Source organism: Hemitrygon akajei, chromosome 14 (genome assembly GCF_048418815.1).
Source record: "Hemitrygon akajei chromosome 14, sHemAka1.3, whole genome shotgun sequence".
In the NCBI taxonomy this organism is placed as follows: Eukaryota; Metazoa; Chordata; class Chondrichthyes; order Myliobatiformes; family Dasyatidae; genus Hemitrygon; species Hemitrygon akajei.
Genome location: NC_133137.1, coordinates 51048064 through 51064440, shown reverse-complemented (window position 1 = coordinate 51064440; position 16377 = coordinate 51048064). Strand labels below are relative to the sequence as shown.

Below are 16377 nucleotides of genomic sequence, written 5' to 3'. Positions count from 1 at the left end.
TGGATGAATGAAGTAATGATAAACCTAATTCCAATTCCGATTCTGAGGACCAGGTCCATAAGACATAGGAGCAGAATTAAGCCATTTGGCTCATCAAGTCCACTCCAATACCTGGATCAAGTCTGGTCCGGATATTACCCTTTACACAAGTGACATCTAATGGGCTTTCTAGGATTGGTACTGTGACCCCCTCAGTGCTCTAACCAACAAGCAAATCTGAGACAGAATATAGACCTCAGCCTATAGAGTATAAACAGACTGAATTGTCAAATTTAACAACAGTAACAGTGAAATGACTGTATTTACAATCTTGCCTCAATTCATGTGAAAGAGCACTGGCTCACAGAGAAATGATCACTCAGGTAATGAGATACACGTGCCGCAATCCAAATGTGCCAAGTTTCAAACAAAGCACAGATTCAGAGGGGAAATCATATTACATAATTATACCCTCAGTTTGCCTCGTGTCCAAGTAGGCACAAGGGAAAATCAAAGGAAACCTTCACCGTTGGAAGGCAGGCACAGCGACAAACAGCATCTCCTCTGGCAGCCCTTTGTGATCACGGTGATGTAAACTAGGCAAAAGCTGATTGACTTATCAAACATTGTCAGTGATGGATATTGTACATTGAAGGAGATCTCAGATGAATTAGCCCTATGCCCCACACCACCAGATTCAGGAACAGTTACTACCCTAGAACCATCAGACTCCTGAACCAGCATGGATAACTTCACTCACCTCAACTTGAACTGATTCCAAAGCCTACAGACTCCCTCTCAAGGACTCTACAACTTGCTGTTTTTTATTATTTGCATGATTTGTCCTCTTTTGCATATTGGATGTTTGTAATCTTTGTTAAGTATAGCTTTTCATAAATTCTATTGTATTTTTTAATTTTCCTGTAAATACCTGCAAGAAAATGAATCTCAAGACAGTAGATGGTGAACACATACAGTATGTGCTTTTGATAATAAATTTACTCTGATGTTTGAACATTGAAATATTAGTCAATTAAACCACACTCCATTCAAGGCATCAGTAAGTAGCTCCCCATCTGTCTTCCTGTCTAACTGTTGATATTGATAATCACAGGTGATAACTGACACTCTCTCACTTCTCTCTCTCGCTCTCTCTCTCTCCCTCTGTCTCCCTCTCTCTTTCTCTCTCTCACTTCTCTCACTCTCTCTCTCTCACACTCTCTCTCTCTCGCTCTCTCTCTCACTCTCTCTCTCTCGCTCTTTCTCCTCTCTCTCACTTCTCTCTCTCTCCCCTCTCTCTTGCTCTCTCTCACCCTCTCGCTCTCTCTCTCTCACCCAGACTTGTGCACAGTGATCCCATGACTGAATTTAACAAAGAGCAAGAATTTCTCCCCATTGATGTATGAATGCCGGCCACAGAAAGACCAGCAAATGAAAATCATAAAACTGCCGATGCTGGAAACATGAAAAAGGAGTTAGAAAATGCTAGAAACGTCCAGCAGCACAGTAGTGAATCTGAAAGACCACCTGCCTCACAGCTCTCGGGTTTAATCCTGACCTCCTATGCTGTCTGCGTGGAGTTTGCATGTCCTCCCTGTGACTACGCGGGATTACTCCGGGTGCTCTGGTGTCTTTCTGCGTCTCAAACACATGTGGTTTGTATTTAAATCAGTCAGTATAAATTATCCCTGGTGCAAAGTCCAATGGAAGAACCTGGGGTGTGTGGAGTCAACGGCGCATTACCCCATTACAAAAGACGTGGAGGCTTTGGGAACGGCACGTTATGGGTATTAAAGAAACTTTTAGAAAGGCAATGGATGATAGAAAAATGGAGGGCTATGTCGGAGAGAATGGTTAGATTTACTTTAATGTAGGTTAAAATGTCAGCACAACATCATAGGATGAAGGGCCTGGACTGTACTGTGATGCTCTTTGTTTTATCGGGATGCTGCCCGGTTTAGAGGGTCTGAGCTTTAAGGAAAGGTTGGACAAACTTGGCTTGTGTTCTCTGGAGCAGTGGAGGCTGAGGGGTAACTTGACAGAACACAATACAGTTATGAGAGGGATAGAAAGGGTAGACAGCCAGGATGTTTTTCCCCAGGAGGGGATGTCAAATACTAGAGGGCACACATGAAAGGAGAAAAGTTTAAAGGAGTTTTTTATTCACACACAGTACGTGGTGGGCGCCAGGAGTGGTGGCAGAAGCAGAAATACTAGCAGCGTATAGAGAGTTTTTACATAAACGTACAGTACTGTGCAAAAGTCTCCGGGTCACATATATAGCCAGGGTGCCTAAGACTTTTGCACAGTATGGAGTAACTTTATATATTGCACTGTACTGCTGCCGCAAAAAAAAATCATTTCATGACATGTGAGTGATGATAAACCTGATTCTGATATGGGTCTCTATTGTGGACCGAGAGTGGGAAGGGGGCAGGGACAGGGGAATCATGGTTGGGAAAAGGAAAGGGAGAGGGAAGGCAGCAGGAAGACCCGGAGAGATAGTCTGTAGTGATCGATAAGCCAGTTGTTTTGAATCAACGTGTCTCAGGGCTGGGTGTGTTTACATCACGCCTTCTCTGCCTCCTATCCCACACCCCACCCCCGGGGATCTACCCTTGCCATTCCCAACACACCTTCCTCCTGCCAGATTTGCAGACTTGCTTTCTGCTCCACGTTGACAAATACAGTGCTGTGCAGAAGCCTTGGGCCCCCTGGCTACACAGCGTACATGTGCCCATGGCTTTTGCACAGCACTGTAGATACGCAGCGAATGGGAGGATATGGATGTGGTGCAGGCAGAAGGCCTTTCGTTTAATTTGGCATCATGCTTGGTGCCGTCATCGTGGGATGAAGGCCTGCTCCTGTATTGTGGTGCTCTATGCTCTATATAGCATGCGGAGATTAAAATGTGATGAACAGGTGCTGAGCACTGGCAAGGATTCAGTGAGCTCGAGGCGCTTGTTTCCACTCTACAAACTCAGCACGGCAGGTAATAACTTGAAGGTGTTTCTCCAGAGGTGCCACCGGCCCTGCTGAGTGTTTTCGCCACTCTCTGCTTTCATATGACTAACAGATGTTTGCAGGTACACTGCCTTGCTTTCAGCACGAGCTGAGCTGCCTTCTGAAAGCAACTCTGGCAACCCAGAGCAGGAGAAGCACAGTGACGCAGAGCATGTCAGCCAGTCCAGGCTGGGTGAGATGGAATGAATCCCAGTCACTCTCGGCTTTGAGAGGTTGGGGCGGGGTAAAGTTGGCGAGCCCAGAGCTGTGGAGCCTGAGGAGTAGGGCAAGTCGAGGAAGGGTCTGGGGTGACATGGGCACAGAATCCTGGGTGCATGAAGATTTTTTAAAGATTAGCTTTATTTGTCACATGTACATCAAAACATACAGTGAAACACATCATTTTGTGTTAAGTTAAATCAGCGTGGATTGTGCAGGGCAGCCCACAAGCATCGCCTTGCTTCCGACACCAACACAGCTCGTCCACAACTCACTGACCCAAACCGTACACCTTGGGAACATGGGAGGAAGTCCAATGGGCCACAGGGACAACGCACAAACTCCTTACAGGAATCGAACCCTGATTGGTGATCATTGGTACCGTAAAGCTATTGTGCTAACCACGACACATCCATAGGTGGAACCTGGGTGTGTGCTTAGATGCTTTCCCTGCCTCACACCCTCTCCAGCTCCACCTTTCTTTCTGAAAAGCCTCAAACTCCGAGTGGCCCAGTGGTTAGTGCTGCTGCCTCACGTTCCGGCAGTGTGCACTTTGCGAATTCAACCTGCGACCGCATGGGCTTCCTCCCACATCAACCAGCCACTGCAACAGCTCAGAGGCGGGAGAATCAAAGGGTCATTCATGGGCACGTGAAGGAGAACAGAGCTCAGGGGTGCGGGGAAATAAGGAAAGAGAATGGGGCTGATGGGGATGCTCAGATAAGAGTCTACATGAACCTGACGGGCCAAATGGCCTCTTTCTCTGTTGCGGCAAGTAAAGTCCTACAACCTTTCATACTGTAGATAATCCAGACAATGAACGCTAAGGGAATGGTTCAACTGTTAACCACCCCAGGATCAGTAACTAGTGACTGCATTTACTCACTGATGTGAATGTGGAACTGAATCAAAGTTGCTATTAAATTAAAAACACAAGGGATTCTGCAGATTCTGGAAATCCAGAGCAATACACGCAAACTGCTGCGGAAAATCAGCGGGTCAGGCAGCATCTGTGAAAGGGAATGCACGATTGACATTTCGGGTCAAGATCCTTCATCAGGACTATTAAATTAAGCACTGCTACCAAACAGTACCATTAAACGGTGCGATAATCAGTGAATTAAGTGTGCTTTTATGTTGCAGCTTCAAGTTCCTGGGTATCAACATCACTGAATATCTATCTTGTGCCCAACATATTAATGTAATTATGAAGAAGGGAGGACATCAGTTTTATTTTAATTAGAAGTTAGACTGAATCCAAGATGGCGTCAAGCTGCAATCAACTTTGAGCCGTAGCACAGATTTAGTTGATTTTTAATTTTTTTTAGGTTTGTAAGAATTGTTTGAGGGACAGATAGGGAAATTAGGGGTCATCTTAGGGGTTCAGGATGGTAATGTAGGGGAAATTAGAGGTCAGGCCAGAGTCCAAGTCTTTGCTCCAAGTTCAAAGGCCAGTGACCCAGATATGGGACATCTGTGGTTGGATGGCAGACGTTGGACCGGCAGAAAGTGGACGAGAGACCTCCCAGGTCAGCAGGATCTGGAGTCAGAGTTCCCTGTGGGCAGGAGGAACAAGTTCCAGTGGCCTCCTGGTTCGTAATCAGTGAGACCAGAGTTCAAGGTCTAGTATTCGGGGTCCCACCATTGGCAAGTCCGGAGTGCGAGGCCTAGTGTTCGGTGAGCGGCATGACCTCGGATCAATGCCAAGGACTGAGGCCTGAGGAGTGAACTGGAAGTCCAGAAGTTGAGGCCCATTGGCCAGAGCCGAGTCTATGAATCTCTGCGAGTCCACTGTGAAAGCATGCAGGCCTGAGTGTGCTGGAGGCCTGAACTGGGTTAAGGGATGTGGATGTGCATGGGAGGATGGGGACTTGTTTTGCTGTTGTTGTTTTGTTGCTTGTTGTGTCCTGTGTGCTTCTGCTGAGCGTTGAGGGCGAGCTATGTTGGCACTAGAATGTGTGGCCATACTTGCGGGCTGCCCCAGCACACCTTCGGGTGTGTTAGTTGTTTAATGCAAACGATGCATTTCACTGCATGCTTCAATGTACAAAGGTAAATAAACTTGAATCATAGACCTTGAATCTGGAGTTTGAGGAGATTTGAAATGTCACCAGAGATTAGCACACCTCTACAGATGTATAGTGGAGAGCATTCCAACTGGTTGCATCACCATCTGGTAGGAAGGGACCAATGCACAGGAGTGGAAAAGGCTGCAGAGGCTTGTAAACTCAGCCAAGTCCATCATGAGCACTGGCCTCCCCAGCTTCAAGGACATCCTCAATAGGTGAGGCCTCAAGAAGGCAGCATCCTTCATTAAACACGCCCACCATTCAGAATATGCCCTCTTCTCATTACTACCATCATGGAGGAGTTACAGGAGCCCCAAGTTACAAACTTCCCCTCCGCCATCAGATTTCTGAATGGTCCATGAAACTATGAACACCACCTCAATATTTTTTGCTCTCTTTATATATATAAAATCATAATTTATAGTATATTTTATGTATTACACTGTACTTCTGCCACAAAACAACACATTTCACAACACCTTGTCATGGATAGGAGTCCTGGGGGCCTCAACGACCCAGAGAGCTATGTTAGCTGGAGTCAGGGCTTTGTGCTTTGGTTCTTGGTAGGTTCACCCCATGCCAAACAAGACAAAGAGTAGAGGCCAGACTAAGAGTGGTCTACCAGTCCTCCAGGTTCAGGGTTCAGCTCAGGGATAACAACCCTGACCAGGCAAACAAAATTGCTATGGGAGCAGTAATGAAGAATATCTCTGGATGGAGGACCTTCATTGCTGCCTTAAATGACAGCGGCATAACAGGCAGTAAGTAAGTGTTAGTGATAATAAACCTGATTCTGATATTACAAACTACACCAATAGTCTGAGGGATTTAGAGGAACAAATTTATAGAGAGATCACAGACTGTTGTAAGAAACATACAGTTGGTAAAGCAGGTGATTTTAACTTTCCACAAACTGACTGGGACTGCCGTACTGTTAAAGGACTGGATGGGATAGAGTTTATCAAATGTGTTCAGCCAAATTTCCTTCATCAGTACACAGAAGTCTCAAAGAGAGAGTGCGATATTTGATCTGCTAATAGGGAATGAGACAGGGCAGATGAAAGAAGTTTGTGTAGGGGAACACTTTGCATCTAGTGTTCATAATGCCATTAGTTTCAAAGTACATATGCAAAAAGGTAGGTCAGGTCCACAGCCTGAAACTCCAGATTGGAGAAAGGCCAATTTCGGTGACATCAGAAAGGGTCTGGCAAGTGTGGATTGGGACAGGCTGTTCTCTGGCAAAGGTGTACTTGGCAAGTGCGAGGACTTCAAAAAAGAAATTTTGAGACTACAAAGTTTGTATGTGCCTGTCAGAATAAAAGCCAAAGATCACACGTGTTGGATAATGAGGCCCTGGTTAAGAAAACAAAAAGGAGGAGCATGGCAGGTATAGGCAGGTAGGAACAAATGAGGTGCTTGTAGAATACAAGAAATGCAAGAGTCTAAAAGAAGGCATGAGGTTGCTCTAGCAGACAAGATGAATCCTAAGGGATTCTACAGATATATTAAGAGCAAAAGGATTGCAAGGGATAAAATTGGTCCTCTGATTGGTCATCGATGGGTGGAGCCAAAAGAGATGAAGGAGATCTTAAATAGTTTTTGCATCTGCTTTAACTCAGGAGATGAACACAGAGCCTATAGAAGTGAGGTGAAGCAGCGTCAGCCTCAAAGACTCTACACAGGTTATGGAGGAGGTGTTTGCTGTCCTAAGGCAAATCAGGGTGCATAAATCCCCATGGCCTGACAAGGTGCTCTCTAGCGGAGTGCCGCAGGGATCAATACTGGGCCCTTTGTTGCTTGTCATCTACACCAACAATCTGGATGATAATGTGGTTAATTGGATGACACCGAGAGTGGGGGTGTAGTGGACAGCGAGGAAGGCTATCAGAGAGATTTGGATCAGCTGGAAAATGGGCTGAAAAATGGCAGATGGAATTTAATGCAGACTAGTGCAAAGTGTTGCACTTTGGTAGGAGCAATCAAAGTAAGTCTTGTACGGAGAATGGCCGGGCACTGAGGAGTGTGGTAGAACAAAGGGATCTGGAAATGCAGGCCCATAATTCATTGAAAGTGGTGTCACAGGTAAATAGGCTCATAAAGAAAGCTTTTGGCACATTGGCCTGAGTACTTGGAAGATGGGATGTCATGTTGAAGTTGTATAAGATGCTGGTGAGATCTACTATGAAGTATCGTGGCCGTCTACCTTCAGGAAGAAGTAAATAGGTTTCAAAGAGTACAGAGGAAGTTTACAAGGATGTTGCTGGGTCTGTAGGACCTGAGTTATAAGGAAAGATTGATTAGGCTAGGACTTCATTCCTTAGAACGCAGAAGATTGCAGAGATTTGATAGAAGTATATCAAATTATGTGGGGTATAGATACAAGCAAGGATTTTGCGCTGAGGTTGGGTGGGACTACAACCAGAAGTCATGGGCTAAGGGTGAAAGTGAAAGATTTAAGTGGAAAATGAGGGGGAGCTTTGTCACTCAGAGGGAGCTGCCAGCACAAGTGGCGCATGTGAGCACGATTTCAATGTTTAAGTGGTTTGGATAGGTACATGGATAGTAGTGGTATGGATGCTACAGTTGGGTGCAGATAAAATGGAATAGGCACTTTAAATGGTTTCAGCATGGACTAGATGGGCTTAAGGGCTGGTTCATGAGCTGTACTTTTCTACGACAATCACCCAGTAGCACATCTACAGTGATGAAGTGTTTTGAAAGACTGGTGATTAGACATATCAACTCCTGCCTGAGAAGAACTTAGATCTGCTCCAATTTGCCTACCAAAGCAACAGGTCCACAGCAGAAGCAGTGCCGGATTAACCTAGTAGCAAAAGTAGCATATGCTACGGGCCCCGCCCGCACTAAATGCTTGCAAGCTGCAGTCTGGTGAAATCGTCATTTCACCGTATTCTCACGACGATCTGGCAATGCTGTTGTTTTCATGTCGAGGGGAGCTGCACGCTGCATGGTATGTGTGTGCAGGCGTGTGTTGGCTCCTTGCTGTGTCGTGGTGACCGTCGTGCTATCTCCCATGCTCCCAAGCCGCTGCAGCGTGCATTGTTACGCCGCTGGAGGGTGCACCAGCGCAGTGAGCCTGTGACGAGGGATGTGCGACTCAACAGTTTTATGTGACCCAGTTCATGATTCCTCATTTTTTTCCTGATTTTAGGTAGTCCGAACCAGCTCAGGAACATACAAGATCGGATTAGACTGTGAGTTTCAACCTGTATTTCCCAATTGAAATGAGTTTCAATAAGCAACTAAACAGATATTTTTCAGAACACTATTCCTAGTTGGTTGTTGAGTGCAGGTGATCCACACGCGCTCATCGCCACAACAGTCACATAAATTTGTTATTGACTGTGCACTATGTTTTGCCGTCAGGACCAGCTGAAAGATTTGTGAAGTTTTTGGATATGGAAGGCCATAGTGTTGAACAGCTCGCTCAAAGTTTACTTGACTTTTTAAAGGAAAATGATGTTGATCTAAAAGACTGCCATGGTCAAAGTTATGACAATGCCAGCAACATGAGTGGCAAGTATAGTGGCTTACAAGCAAAGAGCTGAATGAGTTTGCGGATTACATTCCATGTTTTGCTCATTCACTAAATTTGGTTGGAAAATGTGCTGCTGAATGTTGTCAAGAAGCACTAATTTTCTTTCAATTTGTAGAAAGCCTGTACACATTTTTTTCTGCTTCTACTTATCGGTGGGATCTCCTTTCTGCTGCATTATCTGATGGTGGTGCTCATTTGCCCATTGTGAAAAGAATGTCAGATACCAGGTGGTCAGCTCGTGCAGATGCAACAAAAGCACTTTTACACAGCTTTTCTGCAATAAAACCAGTCCTGGATGACATTTCAAATAACAATGATCAGAAGCCAGAGTGTCGACAACAGGCTTGTGGACTACTTTCAACCATGCAAATGACCAGTGCTTCTTTGCAATCTTCTGGCCAAGACTTGAACACAGCTTGTGCACTCTAGGAATCCTTGCATGGATATATTCAAGCTATGCAGTCTACTTCAAGCAAAATCGCGCATATGATGATTTTAGTGGTTCCAGCACTTTTGATCCACTTGTTGAATCTCAAACACCTTCTCAGAAGTTTAAAAGCCGAACATTTCTTGCCATTATTGACAGCTTGCTTTCTGCCCTGTCAAAAAGGCAGAAAGCTTATCTAAAGGTGAATGGTGTTTTTGGATTCCTTCATCAGTTACAGTTGTTTGCACCTGAAGAGATCGTAAAGAGGTCATCAAATCATATCCGGAAGATCTGGAAGAAAGTCTTGATGAAGAATTTGTGCAGTTGACTGAACTGTTGAAAACTGATCTTGCTTCTCATATTGGTGCCAAACAAGACCTTGTAGAGTTACAGTTGTACCGTTTGATAGCTGACAATTCTTTGGAGTCATGTTTTCCAAATGTAGAAAATGCCTTGCGCGTCTATTTGTCACTCATGGTTACCAACTGCAGTGGAGAACGCTCACTTTCAAAACTGAAAAGGATTAAAAATGAACTAAGGAGCACCATGGGTCAAAACAGATTGAACAATCTCACTCCAATGAGCATTCAACATGAACTTCTGTGTGAAATAGACACTTCCAATATCATCAACAAATTTGCTCATGCTAAATCTAGAAAATGTAACTTTTAAATTGTAGTTTTGTTACTTTTGACATTTGAAATTGATATCTACATGTAAGTAATACTATTAGTGAAGTGTCAGATATTTGTCGTATTATCTGGCTGTATAGCAAATGAAAAAATTCAATTACTTTACTATGCAAGTAAATCATTTATGTTTTAATACTTATGAACATTTTTTAAATCCAGGGCCCCTTTATAACATTTGCTACAGGCCCTGCACTAGCTTAATCCAGCCCCGGGCAAATACCATCTCACTGGCTCTTCACTCAACTCTGGAACATTTGGGCAGCAAAGATGGATACAACAGGATGCTCCTTATTGACCACAGCTTGGCATTCAATACCACCATCCCTTCAAAACTAATCAATAAGCTCCAAACCTTGGCCTCAATACCTCCTTGTGCACCTGAATCCCAGGTTTCATTATTTTCATCCGGTCAGTTCAGATTAGCAAAACATCTCCTCCATGATCTCCATCATCACAGGTGCACCTCAAGGCTGTGTAATTAGACACCCGCTCTACTCACTTTACACTTATGACTGTGTGGCTAAGCTCAGCTCCAATGCCATATTCAAGTTTGCTGATGACATCACTGTTAATTCAGCATATAGGAGAGAGATTGAAAATTTGGCTGTGTGGTGCTGAGCCTCTGGCGATGATCTCTGAATCAACAATGGGGATGGGAGAGGTTCCCGAGGATTGGAGGGTTGCAGATGTTGTTCCTTTATTCAAGAAAAGGAGTAGAGATAGCCCAGGAAATTATAGACCAGTGAGTCTTACCTCAGTGGTCAGTAAGTTGATGGAGAAAATCCTGAGAGGCAGAATTTATGAACATTTGGAGAGGTATAATATGATTAGGAGTAGTCAGCATGGCTTTATAAAGCGTGGGTCATGCCTTATGAGTCTGATTGAATTTCTTGAGGATGTGACTAAACACATTGATGAAGGAAGAGCAGTAGATGTAGTATATATGGATTTCAGCAAGGCATTTGATAAGGTACCCCATGCAAGGCTTATTGAGAAAGTAAGGAGGCATGGGATCCAAGGGGACATTGCATTGTGGATCCAGAACTGGCTTGCCCATAGCAGGCAAAGAGTGGTTATAGACCAGTCATATTCTGCATGGAAGTCAGTCACCAGTGGAGTGCCTCAGGGATCTGTTGTGGGACCCTTACTCTTCGTGATTTTTATAAATGACCTGGATGAGGAAATGGAGGGATGGGTTAGTAAATTTGCTGATGACACAAAGGTTGGGGGTGTTGTGGATGGTGTGGAGGGCTGACAGAGGTTACAGCGGGACATTGATAGGATGCAAAACTGGGCTGAGAAGTGGCAGATGGAGTTCAATCCAGATAAGTGTGAAGTGGTTTATTTTGGTAGGTCAAATATGATGGCAGAATATAGTATTAATGGTAAGACTCTTGGCAGTGTGGAGGATCAGAGGGATCTTGGGGTCCGAGTCCATAGGACGGTCAAAGCAGCTACGCAGGTTGACTCTGTGGTTAAGAAGGCGTACGGTGTATTGGCCTTCATCAATTGTGGAATTGAATTTAGGAGCCGAGAGGTAATGTTGCTGCTATATAGGACCCTAGACAGACCCCACTTGGAGTACTGTGCTCAGTTCTGGTCACCTCACTACAGGAAGGACGTGGAAGCCATGGAAAGGGTGCAGAGGATATTTACAAGGATGTTTTCTGGATTGGGGAGCATGCCTTATGAGAATAGGTTGAGTGAACTTGGCCTTTTCTCCTTGGAGTGAGGAGAATGAGAGGTGACCTGATAGAGGTGTACAAGATGATGAGAGGCATTGATCGTGTGGATAGTTAGAGGCTTTTTTCCCAGGGCTGAAATGGTTGCTACAAGAGGACACAGGTTTAAGGTGCTGGGGAGTAGGTACAGAGGAGATGTCAGGGGTAAGTTTTTTACTCAGAAAGTGGTGAGTGCGTGGAATAGGCTGCCAGCGACGGTAGTGGAGGCGGATACAATAGGGTCTTTTAAGAGGCTTTTAGATAGGTACATAAAGCAGAGTAAATTGAGGGCTATAGGTAAGCCTAGTAATTTCTAAGGTAGGGACATGTTTGGCACAACTTTGTGGGCCGAAAGGCCTGTATTGTGCTGTAGGTTTGCTATGTTTCTATGTTTCTAACAACAACCTTTTACTCAAATCCAAGAACGAGGAGCTGATTATTGACCAGATAGGAAGAAACTAAAGGTCCATGAGCTAGTCCCCATCAAAGTATCAGATGTAGAGAGGGTTAGCAACTTTAAATTCTTAGGTGTTATTATTTCAGAGACCTGTCCTGGGCCTAACGTAGGCCAATTACAAAGAAAGTGTGGCAGTGTCTCTACTTTCTTCAGTGTTTGCGGAGGTTCAACATGACCTTTACAACTCTGACAAATTTCTGTAGATGGGTAGTAGAGAGTATATTGACTGGCTGCATCACAGCCTGGTATAGGACACCAATGCCATTGAACAAAGAGTCCTACAAAAAGTAGTGGAGCCGGCCCAGTACATTATGAGTAAAACCCTCCCAACCATTGAGCGCATCTATGTTGTCGCAGGAAAACAGCATCAATCATCAGGGACCCCCACCACCCAGGATATGCTCTCACCCCACCTGCTACCATCAGGAAGAAGGTGCAGGAGCCTCAGGATGCACCCCACCAAGTTCAGGAACAGCTACTACACCTCAACCATCAGGCTCATGAACCAAAGGGAATACTTTACCCAGCTTCACTTGCCCCATCATTGAAATGTTCCCACAACCAATGGACTCAAGAACTCTTCAGCTCATGTTCTCGATATTTATTGCTTATTTATTTATTATTATTATTATTCCTTCTTTTTCTATTTGCACAGTTTGTTGTCTTCTGCACACAGGCTGGGTGGTCTTTCGTTGATTCCCTTAAGGTTATTATTCTCTAGATTCCACAAGCAATCCACAAGAGATACATTTTCCACAAGACAATGAATCTCAGGGTTGTATATGGTGACAATATGTACTTCGATAATGAATCTACTTTGAACTTTGAAGTCAAACCTGTTATTATTTAAACAGTGCTGGAAATCTCACAAGTAGGCACTGGATCATAAGATATAGGAGCAGAATTAAGCCACTCGGCCCATTGAATCTGTTCCACCATTTCATCATGGCTGATCCAATATTTCACTCAGCCCCATTCTCCTGCTTTCTCCTCATATCTCATCCTGCCCTGACAAATCAAGAACCTATCAACCTTTGCCTTAAATATACAAAATGACTTGGTCTCCACAGCTGCCTGTGGCAAAGAATTCCACAGATTCACCACTCTCTGGCTAAAGAAATTCCTCCTCATCTCCTCATCTTCTAAAGAAGAAATTTCTTTAGCCCGAGTGTGAATTCATTGCCACAAATGGCTGTGGAGGCCAAGTCATTCGGTATATTTAAAACAGAGGGTGTCAAAGGGAGAAGGCAGAGGAATGGGGTTGAGGGGGTTAACAAATCAGCCATGATGGAATGGCTCGCTGGGCTGAATGGCCTAATTCTGCTCCTTTGTCTTATGGGCTGGTGGCTGACCTGTTGAATGTTCACAGCAGTGTTTTTGCTATAAATTCCAGACTAAAACTTTTGCAACATTTGTGCAATGTTAATTGCAACTTGATGTAACATATGGAAAAGACCACATCATTCTACAATGCCCCACTGGGCACAAGTTCCGCAACAAAAATGTCACACAACAACAGATGCATTCAAATGCCAAAGGAGACTGTTGAATTCCCACAGGCTTTCCCCACCCCGAGCAGGTCAGGAAGTGAGCTGCCCCGGACGGGACGTGATAGTTTAAAGATATCCCACCCATTCCAACTGTAATGAAGATCAGATTTCGCCAGGATTTATCAGGTGGGATCGAACTGGGTTCAAACCGCAGAGGGGCACTGTAGACAGGTTCGCCTTGTACCAGCAACAGCTCTGCCTGGGACTCCCTGCTTCAGCCCCAACCTGCCAAACGCAGGTCTCGTAAGCGGCCCCAGTCCTGATCCTGGGCCAGGGACAGCTTGTTTTAACCAGTCACTCAATAAATAAACAACGAGACAGCGAGAGAGAGACAGACCGTGTGAGAGAGAGAGAGAGAGAGTGTGTGTGTGTGTGTGTGTGTGTGTGTGTGTGTGTGTGTGTGTGTGTGTGTGTGTGTGTGTGTGTGTGAGAGTGTATGTGAGTGAGTGTGTGAGAGAGAGTGTGTGTGCGTGCGTGTGTCTGTGTGTGAGAGACAGACCGTGTGAGAGAGTGTGTGTGAGAGTGAGTGTATGTGAGTAAGTGTGCGTGAGAGAGAGTGTACGTGTGTATATGTGTGTGTGAGAGAGAATGTGAAGAGTGAGTGTGTGTGTGTGTGTGAGAGAGTGTGTGTATATGTGTGTGTGAGAGAGAGAGTGGGGGGGGGATAGAGTGAGTGACAGAGCCTCCAACAGCCTGTGAGGTTTCCGCTTTTTAGAGGCTCTCGGGGGAGAGGGGTGGGGCAAAGATAAGAAATGGAGTGAGGGGATAAAGGGGATGAGAGAGAGAAGGGGAATGGGAAAAGGTGAGGGGAAAATGAAGGGGGAGGGGAAAGGGGAGAGGAGGGGGAGAGGATGATGGGGAAGTGGAGAGGGGAATGGGAGGAAAGTGGGGGATGGGAGGGAGGAGGAGGAGGGGGGAGATGGGAGAAGGAGGGAGTGAGAGAGGAGCAGAAGAGGGTGAAAGGTGATGAGGAGGAGGGGAGAGTTGAAGGATGAGGGAGAGTGGAGGAGAGGAGAAGGGGTGAGGGAGAGGAGGAGGTGTCAGGAAAGGAAGAGGGCAGAGAGGAGAGAGGGATGGAGGGTGGAGGAGCAGCAAAAAAGGAAAGGAGGGGAGATGGGGAGGAGGGAGGCGGGGTGAAGTGTGAGGGGAATTTAGGAGCATGAGTGTGAGAGCGGCGAGGGGGAGGACTGAGGGGTAGCATGTGTGAGGAGAGGAAGGGAAGGGGAGAAGAGTGGGAGAGGATGGGAGGAGGGAGAGGAAGGGGGAGTGGGGAGGGGTTATGGGAGGAGTAGGAGTGGGAGGAATGGTAGATTGAGGAAAGGGAGTTTGAGGAAAGGGGAGTGGGAGGGGATGGAATGGGTATGGAGAGGGGGTAGTGTGAGCGAGGGGAAAGGAGGAGAAGGGGAGGGTGGGAGAAGAGAGAGGAAGTGGGGGAGGAGAGAGGGTGAAGAGGAGGTGTGGGGAGGGTATTGAAGGGCTGGTGAGATGAGGTGTGCCGTGCGGAGAGGGACAGACGGTGGGGGTACAGCCCGCTCCCTAACAGTGGCCGGCGCTGCTCCCTCTCCCTCCCAGGTGGAACCCCCGCTCTTTTCACCCCGCGATCAGCGCCACTTCCGACTCCGCCTCGACTCCTGCGGGTCGGCTGTGCGGGCGACCCTCTCCCTCCCGGCCCTCCACCCCCTGGGGAGGGCAGGGGAAGAGCGGGGGCTCCAACTTTGCCCGTAGTTGTCAGCCGCCGGGCTGCGCCTGTCTGCACTCACCCCAGCGTGCTGATGAAGCCATTGACAGTTCCCTCGGCGTAAAGGGACACGATGTCCCCGATGTGGAGGAAGCTGGACATCTTCTCCATCTTCTCATGGTATAGGGTCCAGTCCGGGCAGGAGGGGGCTCACAGACTCCGGGGAGGGGAAGAAATAACCGGCCTTTCCCGCGGCTCTCCACACACTCCCGGAGAGAGGCGGCCGCCTCAAAGTAAACAGTCACTCAGTCTCTCGCTCCCTCTCTCACACCTCGCGAACACACACACACATACACATATATACACACACACACACACACACACACAGGGCGACAGCGCAGCGGCAACGCGGAAGTGTGCAGGAATGTCAGGGGGTGGCACTGTCTCTGCCCGTAAGCAGCTCCCGATACCTCCACTTCCGCAAACTGACCGCGTGTGAATCTCTCTCTCTCTCTCTCTCACACTCACACACATGCATATATTTATTCACAAGCGCACACGCAGACACACACCGCACACATACACGCGCACGCGCGCGCTCATGAACATACGCAGTCACAAACACTCCTGCAATGGACACGTTAATTCACAAACACGCATTCACACGTACATGCATGCACACGCTCATTCTATATCTGTTCCACTTGCAATGCTGCTGTGACACTGTAATTTCCTTTGGGATCAATAAAGTATCTATCATTGGCACACTCGTGCACAAAACACACTCACACCGCATTCACAAGCGCGCGCACACACATGCACTCGCATCCATGCACAAACACACACATTCATTAGACCACAAGACATTGGAGCAGAATTAGGCCATTTGGCCCATTGCGCCTGCTCTGTCATTTCATTATGACAGATCCATTTTCCCTCTCGGCCCATTCGCCTGCCTTCTCCCCGTATCCTTTCATGCCCTGACTAATGAAGAACCTATCAACCTCCACCTTAAATCCACAG

General features: G+C 46.4%; 1 protein-coding gene across 1 annotated transcript in view; it reads right to left on the bottom strand.

Annotated features, from left to right (window-relative positions):
* The window catches only part of itpr2 (inositol 1,4,5-trisphosphate receptor, type 2), a 272542-nt gene extending 256626 nt beyond the window's left edge, over positions 1-15916 (bottom strand). The window contains exon 1 of the mRNA XM_073066048.1: positions 15437-15916. Within this exon, the coding sequence (XP_072922149.1) occupies positions 15437-15525 (89 nt within the window). The 5' untranslated portion in view covers positions 15526-15916. The remainder of the gene's footprint in view (positions 1-15436) is intronic.
* Positions 15917-16377: the final 461 nt, after the last annotated feature.